The sequence below is a fragment of the Aythya ferina genome, assembly GCF_964211825.1.
Source record: "Aythya ferina genome assembly, chromosome: W".
Classification (NCBI taxonomy): Eukaryota; Metazoa; Chordata; class Aves; order Anseriformes; family Anatidae; genus Aythya; species Aythya ferina.
Genome location: NC_140313.1, coordinates 170471 through 192438, shown reverse-complemented (window position 1 = coordinate 192438; position 21968 = coordinate 170471). Strand labels below are relative to the sequence as shown.

At 38.2% G+C, this 21968-nt stretch overlaps 1 protein-coding gene across 1 annotated transcript; it reads right to left on the bottom strand.

Annotated features, from left to right (window-relative positions):
• Positions 1-1819: 1819 nt before the first annotated feature.
• LOC311426554 (protein ERGIC-53-like) lies at positions 1820-21917 on the bottom strand. Its single transcript, XM_084502967.1, has 13 exons — positions 21704-21917; positions 20385-20539; positions 20189-20296; positions 17455-17516; positions 16624-16723; positions 14988-15111; positions 14530-14588; positions 13808-13940; positions 12915-13108; positions 12725-12795; positions 7452-7605; positions 6626-6747; positions 1820-5184 (listed from the first exon to the last, which is right to left on the bottom strand). The coding sequence occupies exons 1-13, from the start codon at positions 21897-21899 to the stop codon at positions 5148-5150; spliced, it is 1515 nt and encodes a 504-aa protein (XP_084359093.1). The 5' UTR covers positions 21900-21917; the 3' UTR covers positions 1820-5147.
• Between the last annotated feature and the right edge of the window lie 51 nt (positions 21918-21968).

Below are 21968 nucleotides of genomic sequence, written 5' to 3'. Positions count from 1 at the left end.
ACCTTCACACACACTGCTTGAGCAAAGCTAACAGAAATGTGAACATCAGAAGCTGGAGGATTGTCTTCTTGATCTGCTTCATCTCCAAGCTATATCTCACCCAAGTTCACAGGACAAAAGGGTACCGTACAAACCATGTACGTATCACAAAGAGGCTTTTAGTGGCTTGCAGAAACATTTGATTGGGCAGCCTAAAGTCATACATAGGCAGTGTTTATGCACAGATCCTAAAATTCACCTAAGTTCAGTAACAGTATGTTAGGCATCACAGACAATCATGCTACAAGAGAAGTTTAAGATCAGATAAAATTACCTTTTGATTGTTATCATGTTCTCTGAGCTTTGACAGCCATTTGGTTGTTAGAATGCTGGCCCACAACATCACCACTTAGTGCCAACTGCTTCTCAAGTCCTCTTGAAGTGTTTGGCTCATCTGTATCAAAAACTCCAACAGGAGCAATGCGTTTGCACAGTGCGCTCAAAAATGTGACATGCAGCCCTGATTTCAATTAATAGGTTTCAGAGACTTCTACTTCTGTTATTCTTTGAGCTACTGGTCTTTACTGATGAGAACTTTCCCTGACTTCAATCACTACAGAAATATTGCTGGTACCCCTTTCTGCCTAAAAGAGAAAGGAGAGGAAGGTTGCGTAAGATGCATTCACACAATGAGAGACTGAGAAGGCAAGAAAGCTGAAAACTGTCTTGGAAAGTGGTTGCTATGAACCTGAGATCTTGCCCTCCAGGTCTTGAGATAGGTCTCATGAACCAAAGAGCAAAAGGGTTTCTAATGTCTGATTTGAAATGGAAGATAACAGAAAAGTACTTTGAAAGTTATTGACCCTACTGGCACTGGAAACCCTAAGAAACACAGACTAGCTGTGAAACTTTCTAAGACTAAATAAAACTAACTAGTGAACTGCTGACTTCATTATGGATTCAGCAAATAATAAACACTCGGTCCAATAAGGAACACATTGCTCGCAGTACTACCTAGTTACCTACCCTGGGTGTCAAGGACTGGAATCTCCAAAGTAATTCCTGCTCTTGAGAGGTGCTGTAACCACTGCCTGTACTGGTTACAAACCACTTACAACTTTTTGTTGATTACAGGAATCACAGGCTTAATAAAAGCATACAGTCGGCTGCTTATTAAGTACTGGTGTTGCTACTTCCTTGGCTTTAAATCAATGACCTTCCCCTATAACTTAAACGAAAACTTAATTAAAGGCTCATTTCCCATGTTATCTGAACTGGACAACGTGAAAAGAAAAAAAGCCCAAGTTCTGTATCTAAAGAACAGAGGCACCTGCAACCTCAGAATAGAATTTGGAGTCCCGAAACAGGCAATTCACAAAGGGCAAAGTCCAAAAGCCTCACAGACAAGACAGCACAAAAATGCTATTGACAGGCAAGCATCCAGACCTGAGAACGTGTTCCCAAAACAGGGTCACAGCAGACACCACCAACCACGTCATCCAGAAGTAGCTAAGCATTCTTTGAAAGGGCCCAGACTCTCCCACCTCTTCGTCCCTCTAGAACAGGATGTTGCTTTTATGTAAGTTTGAACTTCAGACCATTTGCAGAGAAAGACAGAAATAGGAATTTTAGGTCTTTCTCAGCTTGAACAGGTTCAAGTCAAGACCCACCCACCTATCAGGCAATTTGTTCCTGGTTGGGGAAAAATCATAGTCAATGAGGGGATGCTTAATCTTCCTGTGAGAGATTACTACAGATGATTTACTGGACAGAACAGTATAAATTAAAAACAACAACAAAAAAGAAAACACACACACGCACAAAACCCATTGAGACTATCTTGTTTTGGGTAGACATGCTGTTTTTTAATAAACCAGGGCAGAGCACGCAGATGAGGGCAATTTGGGGAACTTGGAAAATGAACTACAGACATACCAGCAATCTTCAGCTCAAAAAAATTAGGTACTTTGTATGATCAAAGCGGCCAGCAAACAACTTGATTTACTGTTAAGAGACTTCGAAGTTGACACAGTACTTTTCACCTGACCCTACATATCTGATACTCTTCACACAAGCTTTTGAGCAAATCCAGTTCTGATTAGAGTTATGTTTGAGTCTTTTGTTCTGAAGAACAGCATCAAGAATGCTTCCAATACACTTAGACTTCAGTAACACATACCAGATTAACCAGATTAAAAGAAAGAAGTTTACTAAAAATATGCATCTTTATTCAAATAAGGTTATTTCCAAACTCCAACCACCAATTTACATTATTCAGAAACAAACATATGGAAATGTCAGCTGTTCACTTTTTTTTAAAAAAAAAAAAAAAAACAACAAACAAAACAAAACAGTAGACAGTCTTCGGTGTTACAGTAATTGATGCAATCAATGATAAATGTCAGATTTTCTTCAAACAGGAAGTTAGGTAATTTAGAACTACTGAATTTTGCTTGAAAGATTCAGGTATGACTATTTATTTAGTATACTCTAATACAATGAGAATCCCTTGTCACAGCAAAGTATTTGCCACTTATCATTCACACTTCAAATACTGGTATTAGATTTGCTCTCCCATCATATTGTCAAATTGAATTGAAAGTTGTCTTCTCTTAGTCCTGAAATCTTACTTGACAAAATGAAATATGTTATCAGTGTTGAGAGAAACTTCATATCAAAAGGCTACATTAACTGACAAAAATTCTTAAAATCCAGATTTGTTGCTAGCACTTCAGGAGTAGCCAGAACAAAATTTGGTCTGTGTAATTGGGAGTTTTCCTTTGATCCAGTGAATTGTGAAGCAATTACTGATGTTCCAGGGAGCAATGACTGTGAAATGAAGCATGAAGCAAAGTTATCGCTTGTAGGATGTTACACGTCAGGCCTTCTACTCCCTAATGCAAATGTTTCCCACATGGGAGACAGGTCAGATATACTAGCAGGGTAAACACAGAAGCTGACCCCATATGAGATATAGCTGTTGATGCAAGTTTGTCCCTAACCCCCAGTCCCAGCCTTCCCTTTTTCCCAAGAAACCACACAACAGTATGGGGCGTCCAGCTTTGAAACAGTTATAATTGGAGAAGTTCACAGTAACAAGAAGTACAGGCTTCCTCCAATACATACACTGGAGCTGTTCCTCATTACACCAGACCTATGCACCTAATTCACTAGGATACAGTCATCAGCCTTTCTGTACAAAGGGTCTTGCAAAGCCTGCTTTGAGAGAGGGAGTTCATTTAGGTGTTGCACTGATGCAAGAAAACTAGCAATGGACAAGAATAACAACGTATATCTTCAGAACAATTTAAGAAAATATATTAAGCTTAGTGAAAAAAGTCAGGGTTGTAATAGTTTGGACTCAAGGCACCTGTAAATATTTGCTGGTGTTAGAACTGAATGGATAAATTCCTGTGTGTTACTCTGCATTCTCTGAAAAGGTTTTCATTTACTTATCCTACTTATCCAGCAACATGAGCTTGAGGCAGTAGTTTCTCCAATTAGTACACCAAAATCTCAACTTCAGAAATGAATCTATAAAGCTATACCAGTATGCTACACAGCATAGCTATGTAAATAGGGGTGTAGGTAGTATAATTTTATTGGTATAGCACAGACACCCACTTTTGGGGCACTGCCTTTTCAGTAACAAAGTGTATTGCATAGATTTATCATTTCTCCAAATTGTCAGGCACAATGCTAGAAGTGTTCTTCGTAACAGTGAATTTGGCAGCACACATTGCACTCCCAGAAGAACAGACTGGAGAACTGCAGGAGTAGTATACTAGGTTCCAGACAAATTTTGCAGGTTTTCAGACAAATTTGTGATTCAAAGAGAAACATCCAGAGACATTTGTGTATTTTATAGAACTAGAAGAAAAACAAAACTATTCTAACTCTACACGAAAACAACTTAAAGACAAAAGTTACCACAGATATGTAAACAAGTCAAAACAAATTAATTTCACATTTCTAATTTGGGCTTTCTGCTTTGTTTCGTTTCAGAAACAAATGTTCATCTGATTAGCAACATCAAAAGAAAAACACGTTCAATCTTACACGTTAGGTATTAAACCAGGAATTGATACACAATACTGGTTCTACAATAGCTGCTGGACTAACAAACATTTCTGAAGCAACAGTCTGCAAGGAAAGTTGTTAACATTCAGTATTTGTAGTTTAGAATACTTGCCATGTCAATATTTAAATCAAAGCATCTGTATTTGATACATGATAGACACAAGACAGCTTTATAACAGTAAAGGCATATTTCCAAATTCAACATATCTTGAAATCAGATAGGAAATGGTATAAAGCAATGGCATCTCTGTTGAAAAAGTTCCAAAAAGTCTCCAAACAAGATTACAGACAGACTTGAAACTACAAAAAAGAAATCAATCCAAATATATCTGAAGAAACTACTTGATCATGTTTTTTTTGCTCACTGCCTAAAAACAGTACCCAAAATAAGGAGATAAGACTTTGTTTGCTTATCTTGTATAGTTTGTTCTATACCAGATATCAGCAGTCTAACTTAACAGTTAGCAGGACTGTCTTTGCATCCATGTACTAAAGAAAAGTTAGAATCTGTATATCACAAGGAGTTAGAATTTTCAAAATCATTCTTAAGCCATTAGATCCAAATAGTAAAGAAATGAAATGTTTATAACAAGTTTTCCTCCCCTCACAATAGAGAGGTGTAGTTTTGTTTTGATTTAGATTTTTGGTTTTAGAGGATTTTGGAGAATTGTGTGTGTTGTTGTTTTCTAAATCTGATACGGATACTTACTGGCAAGTTTTCTGCACAAATCATCAATTCACAAATTCCCATTATCAACGGCCACCAAACATGCTTATTTTAAATCCCTCCTCTGAAATTCTAACAGAAGAGGAATACAGTAAACACCTTCCGGTATTTATCAGAAACCTAATTGAGAACAGAGCCCTAGATAGGGTCCGCAGCCTTCCCCTTCCTAGCATTTGCTCTGCTGCTCCCCAGTCCATTTTTAACTTTAATATTAACAGTTGAAATGAGAAGATGGTTTAACAAAGTTAAATAATTTACAATATTGAAGTATATCAAACACTAAGTTTTCCCTCATTTACAGAGCTGTATGATTTTCTGTGCATACATACTGCTGTTATGTACACACAAAAGGAAGAGGTCATCAAAAGAACTTTTTGGCTGCTGCTTCTTGTTGACTCCTGAAAGAAAAACCAGGAGAGAATTCATTATGGATGTACAGTAAAAGATTACCTAACCAGTTGAGATAGTTCGTTCTTTTATTTTGGGATTAAAAGATTCCATTCCCCTTCAACAGAAGCTTAAAGAAATCAAACATAAGTTGTATCACAAAAACAGTATATAAGTTACTCTATTCACAAATATAAAGGAAGCATGACTATAGTTCCAATTTTGCATCAGATGGAAACATTCTGGGTAGAAAAAACTGTGGAAGAGCTTATTAATTTATTATTAAAATTCTCTAATTAATATTCTCTAAAGCTTCTCAATATCTGATTTTCCTAAAGATCATGACAGAAGAGGAAACATGCAATTAAGCAGCATAAGAACTTGCTTGAAATAGAAATAGGACTTTTTTCACTCTGGCACAGAAAATTATTTTCTTTAGTGGATATAGATACTGTACTAGATAGAGACACACACACACAAATAGAAGTACAAGGGTATCAGAAAGAATTGAAGGTGACCAGCTCCTCATTTATCTTGGAAGTCATTTCCCAGTTGATGAAATAACATGACATTAAAAAAAACCTCCCTACTTTGTGAAGAAGCAGACATAAAATAAAAGTTGATGATATCAGAGCAGCATTTATATTATATTAATACTAGTTATTCTTCCATAAAGGTAGCAAACAGCATTTTCTCTTTGAAAAGCACTGCAGCTATTTTGGTCCTTTTATTCCAAAGAAGTGTCCATGTATGAGAGAAACAGGACCACCAAACAAGTAAGTCCGTATTCTCAATAGGTTTCCCTTTCCACTGACATTTAATTTGAATGTTATGATGTTACAAAGAAGAAGAGAATACAGCAAACATCCCAATGTAAAAACCGAGCAACAACCACCAAAAACACACAACCCACCCCTCCAATGCTAAGAACTCCATAAAACATCAGTATCTCCTTATCTGTCTCTTACATAGGATATGTATCATAAAAAAGTTCACTGACAAATCTGTCAAATCAGACAAAAGCTGTTAGGCACATGTAGCAAAAACTCAGATCACGTCAGATTTTGTTAATAAATGTCAGTAAGTCCAGTAGGGGACCACAATGATGGTCAGGGGCTGAAGTGCATGCCTCAGGAGGAGAGGTATGAGGAACTAGACTTGTTCTTCCTAGACAAAAGAAGGTTTTGAGAGGTCTCATGGCAATTTCCAATACCCAGAAGATGTTATTGAAGAGACAGGAGCTGTTTATTTAGAGATGCATGTTAAGACAATGATAGATAACAATCAAGTAGAACTTGAACAGGCTGAACTGAAGACCTCAAAAGGTCTCTTCCAATCTGAATGATTGCTTGTTTTAAAGAAGATTAATATAATCATATCATCGCAATTGCATTTCTACTCAGAAGTTCTAAAATCATTTGCCCTGTTGTCTTTCAAGAAAGATATACTTACCTATACATGATATAAGCAATGAATAACACTGTTTGCACTGCTACAAATATGAAGAAGTGCATTGTAGATAAGCATGATGGAAACGGTGGCAAGTCTGGACACTTTGACTTCTCACTGGATGGCTAAGAAATAAGAAAAGCGTTATCTGAGAAGAGAAACAACATGCCATCAAAAGATCGCTACGCAAGAAACAAAACAAGGTCTGTGCACCATGATCTAAAAATTGAAACAATCAGAAATCAGCCAAAAATGACAACTACTTTGAGAAAGTTAATTTAACTCCCTGTTTTTCACTTTCCCCTTTCCTCTTTGTTTCTCAGATAACCTGACTAACGATAACTGAAGGACCACAGGAGAAAGAAAATAACAACCTTGTATGGGTTCATAAGCTAATTCAGCCTAATTGCTATCTAGGTAAGACTAATGTGTTCCTGAATGTTAACACAGTCATCTTTAACATTTACGTATCTGAAGCAGAGCTTTCCTAAGTTTCCCCTGTTTAAACCTCTCCCTTCTCTGCAGAAGCTTACAAAGTCTCCTATATATGGAACTGTTAAGCAGGGGTACAAACACAAAAGCACCTACAAAACTTAATTGCTTGACCTTGTTTCCACAGGAAGCTAGACTAAAAATCATGCTCTTTGTGCAAAACTTCTCATCAAGACACAGATCATGCAGTTGGGTCAGGGCAGTGCAGTTTCAGCGAAGCAGCTTAATGAAGGATTAATTGCTCTGTAAATTGCATGCTGGCTCATCCCAGCTTTTTACCAACAGCCAAATAAAGAAGCATTACAGTCATGCTTTACACTAACAGCACACAAATTACCATATTTCGTTGTACTAAATGCTCAATGTCCCTTTTTACTACGTGAAGGTGTTCTTTGATGTCATTGAAGTGTTGAGTCGCTTCATAGACTCCTGCAGCAGAACCAGGATGTTGAGCTCCACTGATCAGCCTCAGAGTATCAGCCATGGAATTCCTAAAGCAAGACGGACAACAAAACATCATTCAATACAAAACATTTTTTTATATAAACAGCATTTATGTTGGACACATTTCAGTCCATTAAAATTAGTCTGAAATACACAGGTACCCAAAAAGGCAGAAAACATTCTTCTGGCTTCCAAGAATACTTCTCAGGAGGCAATTCCTTAACCAAACTATTGTCTTTAATATTTGATTCTGCAGACAGTTTCAATTTGTACAGTGTGCTACCTCCCAAAGTCACACAGAAAACAAGATCTGGCAAATATTCTATTGCTAGACATCTGCTTTGCTTGATTGATCAAGTCTAAAACAAGTCCTTTATCTAAGTCTCTTGCCAAGGCTTTAGGATAAACAGAGTATAATACAATCTTTGAAGAAAGCCAAAGCTGTTTTATAAAAATAAATAAATAAAAGCAGTCATGTAAGAAATAAAAATAAAGAAGCGGCTTTAGGGATAAGAAAAGATTTAGATACATCCTTGTTTCATGATTATCACTTATATGAGAAACTCATTTCCTATATGCACTGTCATAATACTTAATATTGTTACCATGTGAATTCATTTTGCTGCTCTAACAAATCATATTAAATCCCTGAAAAGTTGAGGTTCCATACCTAGTTTTGTTTGAGGTGAACTAATCAGTGAGAGAAAAACACTTAGTCTCTAGTCAATATGTTTATATAGTTTTCCCTTACTGTGATGTCTCTTTTCAGTTGCAAAGAGGATTATTTTCAGCTAAAATATTTATCATGTGAATGTTAATCTCTTCGTTATTAACAGAATAAGCACTCAAAATGTACGTCTTTGGATTCCTGTTTAATTTACTTCAAACTTCACATTTTCCTTCAGATTAGAGTTTACTTTAATGCCTTCAAGGTAAAGTCCTAACTCTTTGTACAGTGGTCAGCAATTTAACTTGCACCTTAAGAAAAAAACACTAGAACGTCATTCCTTGGGAAAACTGGTAGCAACAATACATAAGCGCTTCACAAAATTTTATTATTGATTTTAAATGGTTTATATTCGTTGTGCAAATTGCAAGGTAAGCATCAAAACTTAGATGTTTACAAAGAATCTTCATAAAGATGGTGCTCATCTTTTAGCTTTGCATCAGTTGCTCTTTATGCCATTAAAGTTCAAAACACAGAATTAAAAAAAAAAAAAGGTACCATACAGATTCAAAGGCACTACCACAAATCTAGGTAAAAACTGCAAACGCAGATACGTTATTATTTAGTTTCACAGCTGCTGTCTCATCATGGCAAAAATTTTGCAGCATGCTCAACTACTTGAAGTAGCTACATGTTAAGTCAGAGCTACACATTGAATTAATCTACTCAATTATATTAAGCTGCAGATACACCACTTTAGAGAAAAAAGGCACTTAGCAATTGTAGCCCCTCTTAAATGTAGGATTAACGATATACTCTTCTCCAAATGAAAGACTACTAGTTTTTCCTTTTAAGTATCACGCAGACAATCAACTTCACATGAGACAAACAATATTCTGCATACTTCCATAAAAAAAAAAAATCTCACTTCCAATAATGATCCAAGAATTCCCCTTTTCCTTCCATGTTCGTGAAAAGTCAATCCCACTTCAGCACACTGGAAGACAACCCACTTTCCAGTTTTATTTCTTAAATACAGATAATGTGCTGCACTCTAGGTATGCATGGATTTCTGCAAAACTCTCAGTACTTGCAATATTAAAAACAAAGCTATTGAAGTAAAGTTATCAAAAGGCTTTAACAAAAGACAGCTGCTTGCTCCTACAAGCTGCTGCAAACAAAGATAGGTAAGACATCTATCACTCATTCTACATTTTTGTCTTTGAACCAATAGTATTCATACAGGCAAAATTAATGCAAAAAAAAAAAAAAAAACACTTCAATCTGTCGTGAATTAAATGAACATATCCTGAATAGCATTAGCATATAATCCATACGTTTTATATTTTTATGTTATTAACATATAAAGTCAATTGGTTACTATTTACCTGCTGTTACAATTAGTGTTGTAATAACTTATTTTAGAAGAAAGTTTTTCCACTGGAAATTGTTCCTAACTACCCCATGGAAACCCATGCAATGAACAGCGGGACCACTGCCTAATAATTGCTGATTGTTTATCTCGGCCCACTATTTTCAGTGCTAGAATGCAAGTGAGACTCATTTGGTACATCTCCCTCCTTGTACCAGAATCCCTGTGTAATGAACAGAAATCGGCATACCCGCCTTCCCCCAGATTAATCCACTTTGTTAAAAGCAAAATAACTTCCCTAAATAGACATGGTCTGTATCAAATTTAATTTACTTTACTTTTGCATAAACAATATCATGCTGTTCGTTTCTACTGTATGAACATGCAAGATTCTTCTGTAATCAGATGATTAAGAAATCCCCAAATCTTGACAAGAAAATTACTTAAGACAGTAAGTCCTTTTCCTCTGGGATGACCAGCAATACCAACAGCGGGCTGTTCATTTCTATCTATAAATAAAACATTTATTTAATCTAAGAAAAATATTAAGACGACGTTACACAAACTCATACCTAGTAAGTAGTCACTGAAAGGGCAGACTGCCAGTGTTAACAAGAAAATCTAATTTGCTTGTAAGGTATAAAGATTTGTCAAGAATATTAATGCTAAAGCTTCCGTGGAAGAACAAGTGAAAAAAAAAAAAAAAAAACCACAAAACAGAAGCACTCTAATCTTCATTGTACAAAAACCTGACCTACTTAGATGAATGACAAGATCTGCCCCTGAACTAATACCAGAGGGGAAAAAAAACACACACACAAAAACATGAACAAAAAACAAAACAAAACAAAACAACTGCTTATACACAATACACAATATCAAGTTGTAGAATTGATTATTTTTTTTAAGCCAAAAAATAATGTTTTAACTACTGAAAATGAAGTAGTAAACCAACTTAAAGACATTCCAGCTAACAACAGCTATTGTTAAACATCTTGGAAGCATTATATAAACACCCCCTTGAAAGACAGGCATTTTCTCAAACCCACTTTAGCAGTATCGAACCTTAAACATGGAGATCTTTGCTTCATTTGGTAACTTAATTAGAAAAGTACAGCATACCTCTCAATCGATTAAAAAATATACACCTTAAAAGCTAAACTATTAATCATTTGGGAACTTGCAAGTGCCCTTGCAGATATAGAAGATTCCTGAGAAAGTTAAAAGTCCTGGCAAAAGTCCTGTGACAAAAGACAAAACAAGACAACAATAAAATCAGGAGCCTTAACATTTGATTCTGACAAGTCCCACAAGACTGATACACAACTGAACTCAATCAGGCAAGTTCTGTGTCTGTCAGTCTCCTTTACTGTGATTATCTTTTGCTACAAAAAGATGCATCAGTATCAGCTGATAGGCAGTTTTCACACAGCAAATAAACGTTAGACCATTAAATACTCACAAATTAGAAAAACAATTTTTTGACAACTTCCCTTATCACTAAACCAAAAAAGGTATTTTAAGTCATAGTCAGGTTTCCAGCATCTCCAAGGATGGAGACTGCAAAACCTCTCTGGGCAACCAACCTACTAAATGTCTCACTACCATCACAAGCAAAAATTTATTTATTTATTTATTTTTTACATCTGAAGAGCAAACAGAACTCCATGTATTTCAGTTTGTGCTCACTGCCTCCCATTCTGTCACTGGGTACCCAGTGAGAAGACTGGCTCTGTCTTCCTTCCCCTACCACCCACACCCCAAATCTTCCCCAGCCCCCATCATCTCTAAAATCAGATGTTTACACACATTGTTAAGACCTTGCTGAGCCTTTTCTCCAGTCTGTACAGTCCCAGCTCCCTTATCTTTCATTGTGTGCCCTTAATCATTGTCACGGTTGTTTACTGGACTCCCTCTACTACCATCCACCCAGACCCCACAAGGTGATGCCACCAATGCTGAGTAAAAGGCAAGTCATCACCTTTGACACACTGGCAACATTGCCTAATGCAGCCCAAGATGCTATTCGTGGTCTTTAACATAAGGGCACACTGCTGTCCCACATTCAACTCATCTACCAGTAAAGTTCTTTTCTACAGAACTGCCTTCCAGATGATCAATCCCCTGCCTGTACTGATAGATGGAGTTACACAGCTGCAGGACTTTGCACTTGCCTTTAACTTCATGAGATTCTTGTTGGAACACTTTTCCAGCCTGTCCAGGTCCCACTGAATGGTTGCACAACCATGTGAGTATCAAATGCTACTCCCTGCTTTGCATCACCTGTAAAACTGCTGAAGATGCACCCAGTCTTACTGTCCACATCATTAATAAAGATGCTTGAAGAATAATGGCCCCACTACCAACCCGAGGTGCACCATTAGTGACTGCCTTCCAGCTGAAGCTTGCATCACTGATGACAACCCTTTCTTTGACCCTGGTAGTTCAGCAAGACTTTAGATTTTTGTTTATTTATTTTAAGTGGTATCTGTGGGTTTTGTTGTTGTTTGTTCTTGAACTCTTAGAAACAGAACCACCTTTTCATAAACTCCATGAATAAGAATTCCCAGTGGAAATGAAATCTGAACATTTTAATTTGCACAAAACTTCCCTTCAGAAGACTTACATGCCTTAACAGATTTTGCTTACACTAAAATATGTATATATATATATATATTATGTAACTCCTATTGTCCGCATACTCCTGATAAAATGACAAGATACTCCAATACAACATAATTTATTTATTAAGATTCACCAGCTATAATGTGAAGGCATTCATGCTCATGTTGTTATCAATGCTCTAAAAATCAGAGCAAAAAATTTTCATGAGGTAGCAGGTTACCAAACTAGTCATTCTACAGAAACCAACTGGTTCCAAAGGTGCTCGACTTACCTTGCTTTTGCAGCAGAACCTCATGATAAAGTGCTGCACGTGAGGGGGGCTTAACCACTGTATGGACACAAACTTACGTTTATTACAGAAATTGAACAATCATCACTAAGGAACACATACAGAAATTTCAAGTTTACCCACATTCTTCTACTGAAATAACAAATTTGGCTTAAAAGGTGGAAACTAATAAAATTCAAAACAGCCTTAATATTTAGAAAAGAAAGCATTTACCTCATTTCATTCACTTGTCTAATGACCTCTTCTTGAGTTTTCACAACGGTATCAATCTCTTGCTGGGAAACCTGGTGTCGGGGCAGGAACGGGTGAGAAAAAAAAAAAATCAACATATCTTGGAAAAAATAATTGATTGCACTTTCAAAATTAGGCAGAGATATCAACTGCAGTTTACTTTTTGAGTTACCTGTACTTGTTGACCTGGAACACCAGCTCCTCTTTTAGCAATCTCATCTGTGACTGCAGAGACATATCTTCTCTGCTCATCCAGAATCATGTCCAATTGTCTATTTAGCTGCTTGATTTCAAGATGAATTCGATTCTGACCTTCAAAGATTTGCCTCAGTTCACGATCATTTACAGTTTCAAAAGGATCATCCGCTGGTAAGAAAAAAAAAAAAGCACAGGAAATAGTTAACACATATGCATTCATAGTAAGCTGCACTGGATTTTTCTTGCACCCTTGAAGTTTCCACACTGACATACTTTTCCAGTAATTAAATATATTTCTTCCAATAATTGGATATATCTCTAAAGTCTGTATATGTTTCTGTTCATTTGTTTTGTTCTCAATACAGGCATGAATCAGAACAGTTCAGTTGGATGGAACCTTCAAAGATCACAAAGAACAACTTCCTGACCACTTCAGGGCTAACCAAAATTTGAAGTATACTACTGAGGACTGTTGAACACTGACAGGCTTGGGGCATCAGCCACCTCACTGGTAAGCCTGTTCCAATGTTTGACCACCCTTACAGTGAAGAAATTTTTCTGAATATCCAATCTGAACAGCTTTCTGCCATTCCCATGCATCCTGCCATCAGTGTTCCTCCAAAGGAACACAGTCCAGCACATCCCTTTCCACTTCCTCTCCTCAGGAAGCCTGAGAGGAAAGAGATCTCATATTACGGAAACCATTTCACAAACACAAAGCCAAAGATTCTTAAATATGGTACAGGGATATAAAAATCAGTAGCAGCTTTGTTAAGATCAGCATGCCACAGTATTAGGCCCTAGTTTTGAACATCCTGGAAAGCAAATATTTTCCCTGAAAACTCAAAAACTGCTCAAATAACTTGCCTGGCTGTCCTTGAACATCAGGATGCTCCTTTTGAAATTCTTCTTTCTTTTTATCCAATTCTTGTTGAAAGTGTTCAAACTCTTCTTGATATTTTTCTTTATCTTTTTGAGGAATTTCTGCATCTGGTGTGGGCTTTAAAACATTATCAAAAGGTAAGGGGGAGAGAAAAGATTTTCTACCACTCCTATATGACACACTGTCCAGCAAATGCTGTCTAGACTTCAGGTCTGATGGCATGACAATTTGCGAAGCACATATATTAACATATGTTAACAATATATTAACGTGGAAGCAAGAAACCAGGCATTCACATGGAAACTCATGGCTTTTTCCTGAAAAGCCTACTTTCTGCAATTATAAAGAAGTCGAGTTTTACAAGAACAGATGAGGATTAACAGTACAAAAGTGTTCTACAGGAATGCAAAGTTGAAAGTGAAAACAAATTTGTCCAAAGTGTACCTTTGTTTGTTTTCTTTGCATTTTTTGTTTTAATATCAGGATTATCATCAATTCAGTGTTACTTCAAGAGTTCTGGTCCTCAATGTAACTAAACTACTGAAATACTATAGTATTAATCTTATTTTTCCAAAACAGATGACAGCACAGCTCCATGCCAAAATTTAGAAACAGGGATGCTAATTATGACTGCAGAAAAAAATGCCAAGATCTGGTGCTATACATATATTAGTACATTTTACTAGTTATGCATAGAGACACTTACTACTTCCTTCCCAGGCTCAGTCAACTGGAAAGTCAGAAAAGACAGGACATCGTGGTCATCTGGATTAAACAAACAAACAAAAAAACAACAATACTAAAGAGTACTGCTACATATTATAAAATATCCTGCAACTTTTCAGGTCAACCTTCCAACTTGTAAAGGATCTCCAGCTAAGAGTATCCTCTCAAACCCCTCCCAAGTTTATGCAGTAGCAAATGAGACTGATCAACATCTTTGTCAGGACAAACTGAAGGTATTTCTATTCTAGGCATGAAAAAGATCTACGCATTTCAGTTATTTGGGAACAGGAGGAGATTAGTTCAAACAGGAAGAGATTAGGTCAAAAATTAGTATAATGGATCAACACCAGCCATAAAAGTGTAAAAAAAAAAAAAAAAAAAAAAAAAAAGGTCTCTTGCAAGTCTCCACACTGTCTGCCACAATTTAACATTTTCTACCTGCAAGTCCCCCTGTTGCTGCAGATATTCCAAAATATCCTTGTGATGGCAACACCATATCTTCCACTTTAGCACAAAATTCAAAATCTTCCTTATCCGGAGTAAATCCATTGTTAATTAATACCTAGAAAGACAAACACCTATAGTTTTAACCACAAAAATCTGTTTGAGAAATTACTCAGGCAAAGCTATTTGCACGATCTGGTTAATTGCTTTGTTAATTCATACTAATGGACACAAATACAACTTATCAGGCAACTTCATAGTTTTTTGGCTTCTGAAAGCAGGTGTTTAATTTCTGAAGATGGTTCTACTAGAAAAAAAGCATAAGCTTTTATTTTTTTTAAAGAAGAAAGGCCTGATTCAAAGTTCAACATGAGCAGAATTCCGTATTTTCTATTCATTGCTTAAGAGGACATATTATACAGACGTAAGAGAGAAAAACTTAATTACCTGTTATAAGAAACAGCAAAACAGATTAATACATGGAAAAACTCATCAAGATCTAATAATACTAACTCTTGTTGAAGAAATCCGTGACTCAGTGATCACTAAAGGCCAATCTATCAAGTATATATCCCAATAGGATTCTGGGCAACTCGTGTTTTTGGTCCAGCCTAGTACAGTCATCCTTACTGCTCTTCAATCGATCCTAAGCTTAGAGATTCTCCCTTCCTCCACCAAAGCATTCCAAGAACCGCTAAGGTTAGCTGTACCACTTGGGTGAGGAGCTTCTAGATAAGGCATCAGCGACTGGGCATATTCAAAAAGAGAGCAGCCTCAGAGTCTGCAATTTAATTTTCTTTAAAGACTAACACATAGCTTTTAGCATTACAACTGAGTACAAGGTCCACTTTTTTAGGTGCCCTCATGTTTACTTTTAGAGAAACTTTTACTAAAAAATGATAGCCGCATGTTGTAACTGACTAATGCCTATGAACAGTATCTTTTCGGTAGAAATCAGAAGCCAAGAAAGAAATACTTCAGAGCTATTCCAACCCAGCACCACATTAGCATTTTTGTCCCCGTATCTAGGAGGCAATCATCCAAATAGTATTTAAGAAGCCTTAAATACCCCCTTACACCAGTGGTTTTCTATCTTCTTTAACATTCAAAGTCCTCCTGCTTCTTGGAGGTGGGAATTCTCAAGCAACAAATTTAAGTGTGCTGTCAAAGAGCTGTCTTTTCTTAATCATATTTTAAGAATCCCCTACAGTCAACTGGAAGCTCTCTGATCAGCTTGAGAAATATGCTCAAGTTCAGGGACTGCTCAACTGTGTGAAAGCTGAAGAACATACGCTGGCTTTGGGACACATTTACAGGCCGGTCAACAGCAACACAGCAGGGTCGGAGCACATACATGTATGAATACAGCAGCATGACTGAACCCCACGTAACATCAGAAAAATCAGCAATACCTGCTAAGTCAGCTCAGAAAGCTACAGATGTGCTGAAAGAACTTGTCTAGTATTCGAACATACTGCACCTCATTCCAGCTTCCAAGCTACTGAGCTCAACTTTTTCAAGCATATTGAAATTAGCGTAAGAGGCCTTTGTAGCAGCTATTTCAAACCCCCAACCCCACGCTTGAAAAGCTGAGAAACATGAGTTAATTAGATCATTTCAGAGTACTTACAGTCAGTGTTTTTTGGTAGTATGTAATTTTTGCTCGAACAGGGTAGGGTTTATTACGGAAGTCCCTCTGACAGGAGGCCAATGCTTGAGTGGAACCATCACTATGCAAGAAGACAACTTGCATAAAACTATATCTTATGATATATCAGCTAAGACAAAAAAGCATCACTGTATCACTAAGAAGCATCATACTATTTTTTCAAAATGTAAAAGCTGTTGCAAAAGATGTCTCTCAGTTGTATTGAGCTTTTCTGAAGTCTGGGCTCAACAGTACCAGGTGGTTTACACAGGACACTATAGGTAGAAACAGCAATGGGAAAGTCTGCTTTTAAGACATATTCCTGCACCCATAAACTAACTATAGGCTGGACCACACCAGATAAACTAAATGCCTCTCTCCCCAAAAATACCTCCTCCCTTCCTCCCCCCCCCCCAAAAAAAAAAAAAAAAAAGTAATTGTGCTGTTGACAACAGACCATCAGAAATCAAAATTAAACCAATTAATTTACTACGAGGCAATTAGTTTTCAGCTAATCACTCGTCATCTATAAGCTGCATACGGAACACCCTCATAAGCAATGACGAGGTAAAAAGTCTGTACTTCCACTTCTCTGAGTTCACCCACACCTAAGGCCACATAACACTTAAATCAGTTGCCCATTTCTGTGCTGTTAAAACAGTGTTTTAACAGAAAACCGTAGATATAAAGGAATACATAAACAGAGTTCCATATAAAATAACCCTTTAAAATGTTTCTTGGAGAGTTTCATGCAACACTTCATCATTCAAAAACAAACATTTGTCATTAAGTCAACATTGAAAATAAACTTACTTCTGATGGTCATACAGAAGATTTCCGTTGTTCCCTACAACAATCACTCCAGGATTGTTTTTCTAGAAAAACAAATAGCAAACAAATGGGATAGTTTAATTCAAAGAGAACTATGTGACATCACTGATAGCCTTCCTGTGAAGGAAAACCTAGAAGAATAACACCTTCTAGGTGTTATTCTTATGTCATCTTTAAGTACAGAAAGCAAGATGACTGAAGTAGTGTGTCATCCTGCATACTTTGCAAGAGACAGGTATGTTCTTTGTATAGCTAGGGGTGGGGAAAAAAATAAGTTCTTGGCTATGCCACTGAATAGCATCATTTGATAAATACAGAAATATAAATTCATCTATGGATTTTATATGTAGCAAATATACAGATCTTAGAACTCTTCGATGACTTACTACATCTGACTTTGTCTATGTAACTCAGAAAAACATTCAAACAGGCTGTATGTTGACATCTTGCTGACTTTATCAGTCACTAAAAAAAAGAACTCAGGAGCTATCTGTCACTGGCTAAACAAACATATCCCCAGTTATTTAAACTGCTAGAAAATGAGAACAAGCTGAAATGGGAAGAGCAGAACAAATTTACAGCGCTCTTCCAGATGCCTAGAGGAGTTTAGAAAGTTAACTCTAGTTGTTATAGGAGCATGAGTTTTCAGAGATAATCTCTACTTTCCCTTCAACATTACCATTCATTATTTCCCACAGGAATATACTGTCCAATTGGACAGATTCCCAACTCTTAAGAAAACAAAACGTGGATTTCAAGAATCCAATAAATGACATATTTCTCTATTCACAGTGACAGGGAGCATGTGGTCCTTTTTCTTTAATACTTTGAGACCACTACAACTGAAGTATGCGATTGCTTTCCCTCATCACTTACACTGGGACAACAGAATTGTGCATGGTGTAGAGAAATACGCCATAATTTCTACTTCTCAACAATTGATTTTGATTAGATGAATTGCTTCAGTATCAGCATTACGCCTGCTCAGTACCACCAAAATACTTAAACAGCATCTTCTTAACAGTCTATTCTAGTGTAACAACAGTATTACTATATTATTTCAAACATATTTGCATATATTCTGCAGAAAGTGTGTAAAACCAGTTCAATTTCATAGCATTAATGAATGCAACCCACGCCTAGTACCCTTTAGAGCATAGTAGACAGATACTAACATAGTATCTTTTCCAACCTAAATGATTCTATGATTCTATTTAGTGTGGTTCTTACTATTTCAGCTGTTCAGAGCTATAAAACTTTTTTTCCTTTTTGAAAAGCTCTTTTCACCATGTCTACAGAGAAATAAAAATTCAACTCTAGGATAGCCTGCAGCTTTAGAAAGAAGTGAAAAAAAAAGGCTTTGCAATTTTTAGAATCAAAGTCACAACTAGGGTGCTTTGAGTTGGAAGTACTAGGTGGAGTCTACTTCTGAATGCTAACATATTAGGCTGATGTTCAGCTACATCCTAGGCACCTTCCAGCAAACATATGAAAAACAGTACCAGGAAGGTTTTCTCCATACTGGGACTGAAGAAAGTAACAGGCTATCATCAAAGAAGTCTTATGGACTCCAGTATTTAAGACACGTCAGACCAATGCAGGCATGGCACACACTTTCGTTTTGACTAGAAATGATACATCATCACCTTCTTAAAAAAAAAAAAAAATTTCACATCAGTGACTAAAATTAATCACTATTTTACTAAAAGAGTCCTGGAACTGGAAAACAGAACCATCCACATGCAAATTTTGACAGATGGTCTTTTCAGCCAGCTAAACTATGCAAAAGTCCACAACCCTGTCAGAAGTCAGAAAAGCTTTTAAAATTCTTAGCGAGTTGAACAACACTCCAATTCTTGTCTTTCAAGATCTAAATCATAAACGTCACCTTCAGTCTGTCAGCTTTTAAGTTTGCTGTATATTGAAACCCATCTGCAGGAAAAAGAAAAAACAACACACTAAACCTTTACACCTACAAATAAGTAGCTAGAACAGTAGAAAAAAGCCAAAGCAGTACCAGAAAAGCGAAGCAGACCAACTGCATATTGTTAGAGTTTCTGAGGACCTTTGATGTATTCTGGACTGGAAAACTGAAAACTCAAAAGCAGGTACCTATAGCAATGTTACTGATTTTTAGATGAAAGTAGGGGAAAAAAAACAAAAAAAAACCCAGCAACTATCATCATTGCCACAGATGCTACCAAGCTGCTCAAGGCAGATTTGTTCCACAAAAAAAGAGCATCTCTTCTAAGAGACACATAAATCTGCTTCCACAGTAGCATATTTTGTACAACACGCCTCTTCCAAAGCATAACTCTTCAGGTTTATCAACATTGCAAACTGTGCACGGACATTCCAAATTTCAGCTTATACATATGTGCAATGCATTTTCCCTCCAAACCTAACAGATGAGCTAATATTCAGTAGATTCATTATGTGTTACACTCCAACTTTCAAGCTTGAACTTCCTACCCACTCTCCCCCCCCACAAAAAAAAAAAAAAAAAAGAAAAAGTGACACACTTGAAAAAGTATATAGAAGAGGTCAAGCTGAAATTGTATTAAGGAAAACATGACTATTTTAAACCAGCCCTTTAAGTGAAAGATGGAGGGAAATAGGAAAATGGCATTCTATTTTTTCCCCACAAAGCTATATGTACCAAACAGGCAGGAAATTAATTTTATCTCTCTGCTAGAAGAGTTTACTTCCAACTAACCTTTCCGTCATTGTCAAAGGAATCAAAGAAAATTCCAACACCATTCCACTTATCAGCTGCCCCAAAAACAGGACCTTCCATGCCTTGCTCTTCTGTAAACCAGATTGCCTATTGCAGAAAGAAATTAAGAGCTGTAAGTCAAGAGCCACTTTTTGAAGTACGTCTATTTTTTAAACTTAGATCAAATTTTTAATACCAGTCCATCAGCTCCAATGCGGCCTCTTCCTGTAACTCGAAAGGTCACTTCGACTTCCCAATATTCAAATATTGACTTGTTTTTTGTCCACACTGATCCTCTTTGGCTTTTCAAAGAAGTCGTTATTCGAATCTGGTCTGCACTTGGTATTGCATCTAGAAAAGAACGGAACCAACGTTAAATAGAATAAAAAGTATTGTGAATGCGCAACCAGCCATTTAACAAGTCCTCTAAATTCACAAAATTGTCCAGTCACTTCAGCTCAAGTTTTCAGAACAGCTTTTTAATGGAATACTCTATCACTTGAGAATTAAAACAAAACAAACGGAAAAAAAAAAAAACACGCAACACCATCCTTACTCCTAATAAGTTAATTACAGTTCTTTTACAGAGTACTTGTTCACCTTCTATTTGGTAGTGCGATGTACAACTTGAATAGAACATGGGTCTTGTCGTTAAGATACTAATTAAGTTTTTTTTTTAAAAAAAGATTTTGTTTCCTGCCTTAAGCATCGTGTGATTTTTTTCCACAAATCACTGTTTTCCCTCCTGCTTTTTACGAACAGATGTTCCAGCCTTCTGTTTAGCGGTTTAAAGAAAAAAGAGGCACGAGTTGAGGGAGAAAGAAGGGAGGAGTGAGGAGTCATTCACACTTATGAAATAACATCTATTTGGCTTAAAAAAAGCAAGCAAGAACGTAACGTGCAGTTTCCTCCCTGTCACCTGTAACTTCACGTTAACATCGAATAGCCTTCAGAGCTCAAACGTAACGCTCTCGAGCCAACCAAAACGAGCTGAATTAATATCTGGCAGAAAGCGAACAGCAGCAGTTAGCGCTACGGCCGAAGCTACCGGCCAGGAAGGCCCAAAGCGCCGCCGCGATTCACAGCGGGAGGGGGGCGTCGGGACGGAGAACTCGCCGGCGACCGGGGGCCGCTGCCCCGTGGGCGCAGCCGGTGCCCGGCGGAGCCGAGCCGCGCGGCCCTCGCACCGCGGCCAGCGGGGGGCTGGCGGCCGGCCGCCCGCAGGGACACGTCGACACCTCCGGACCGCTCTCGGGCAGCTCCGGAGCGGCCGCCGGCGCTTCCCCGCTACCGCCCAGGCTCCTCGTAACCGCCCCCGGTTACGAGCCCGCAACCTGCCCGGCCGCGGCCGGCCGGCTCCGGCCACCTGCGCCGTGGCTCCCGGCCCCAGCCCCGGCCTCGGCCCCAGCCCCAGCCCCAGCCCGCCGCGGCTCCCGCCCGTTCCGTTCCGTTCCCCGGGCACCGTCGCCGGCCGGCCGCAGCCCCCTGCGCGGCTGCCGCCCGCCCAGCACTTACTGCCCGTATGCGCCCAGAACGGCACCGTGCCGTCCGCCTGCACCAGGTGCGGCCCCTTGAAGCTGTACTTGTACTCGAACCGGCGGTGCGGAGGCGCCGCCGCCGAGCCCCCCTCCGCCGCCGCCCGCCCGAGGGCGAGCAGGGCACCGGCCACGAGAGCCGCCGCCAGGCCGCCCCGCCGCGCGCGCGCCGCCATCTTGGGCCGTGCTGCGGGCCGCCGGGCACAGCCAACAGGGCGCCGCGCGATTGGCCGAGCGCGGGGCCG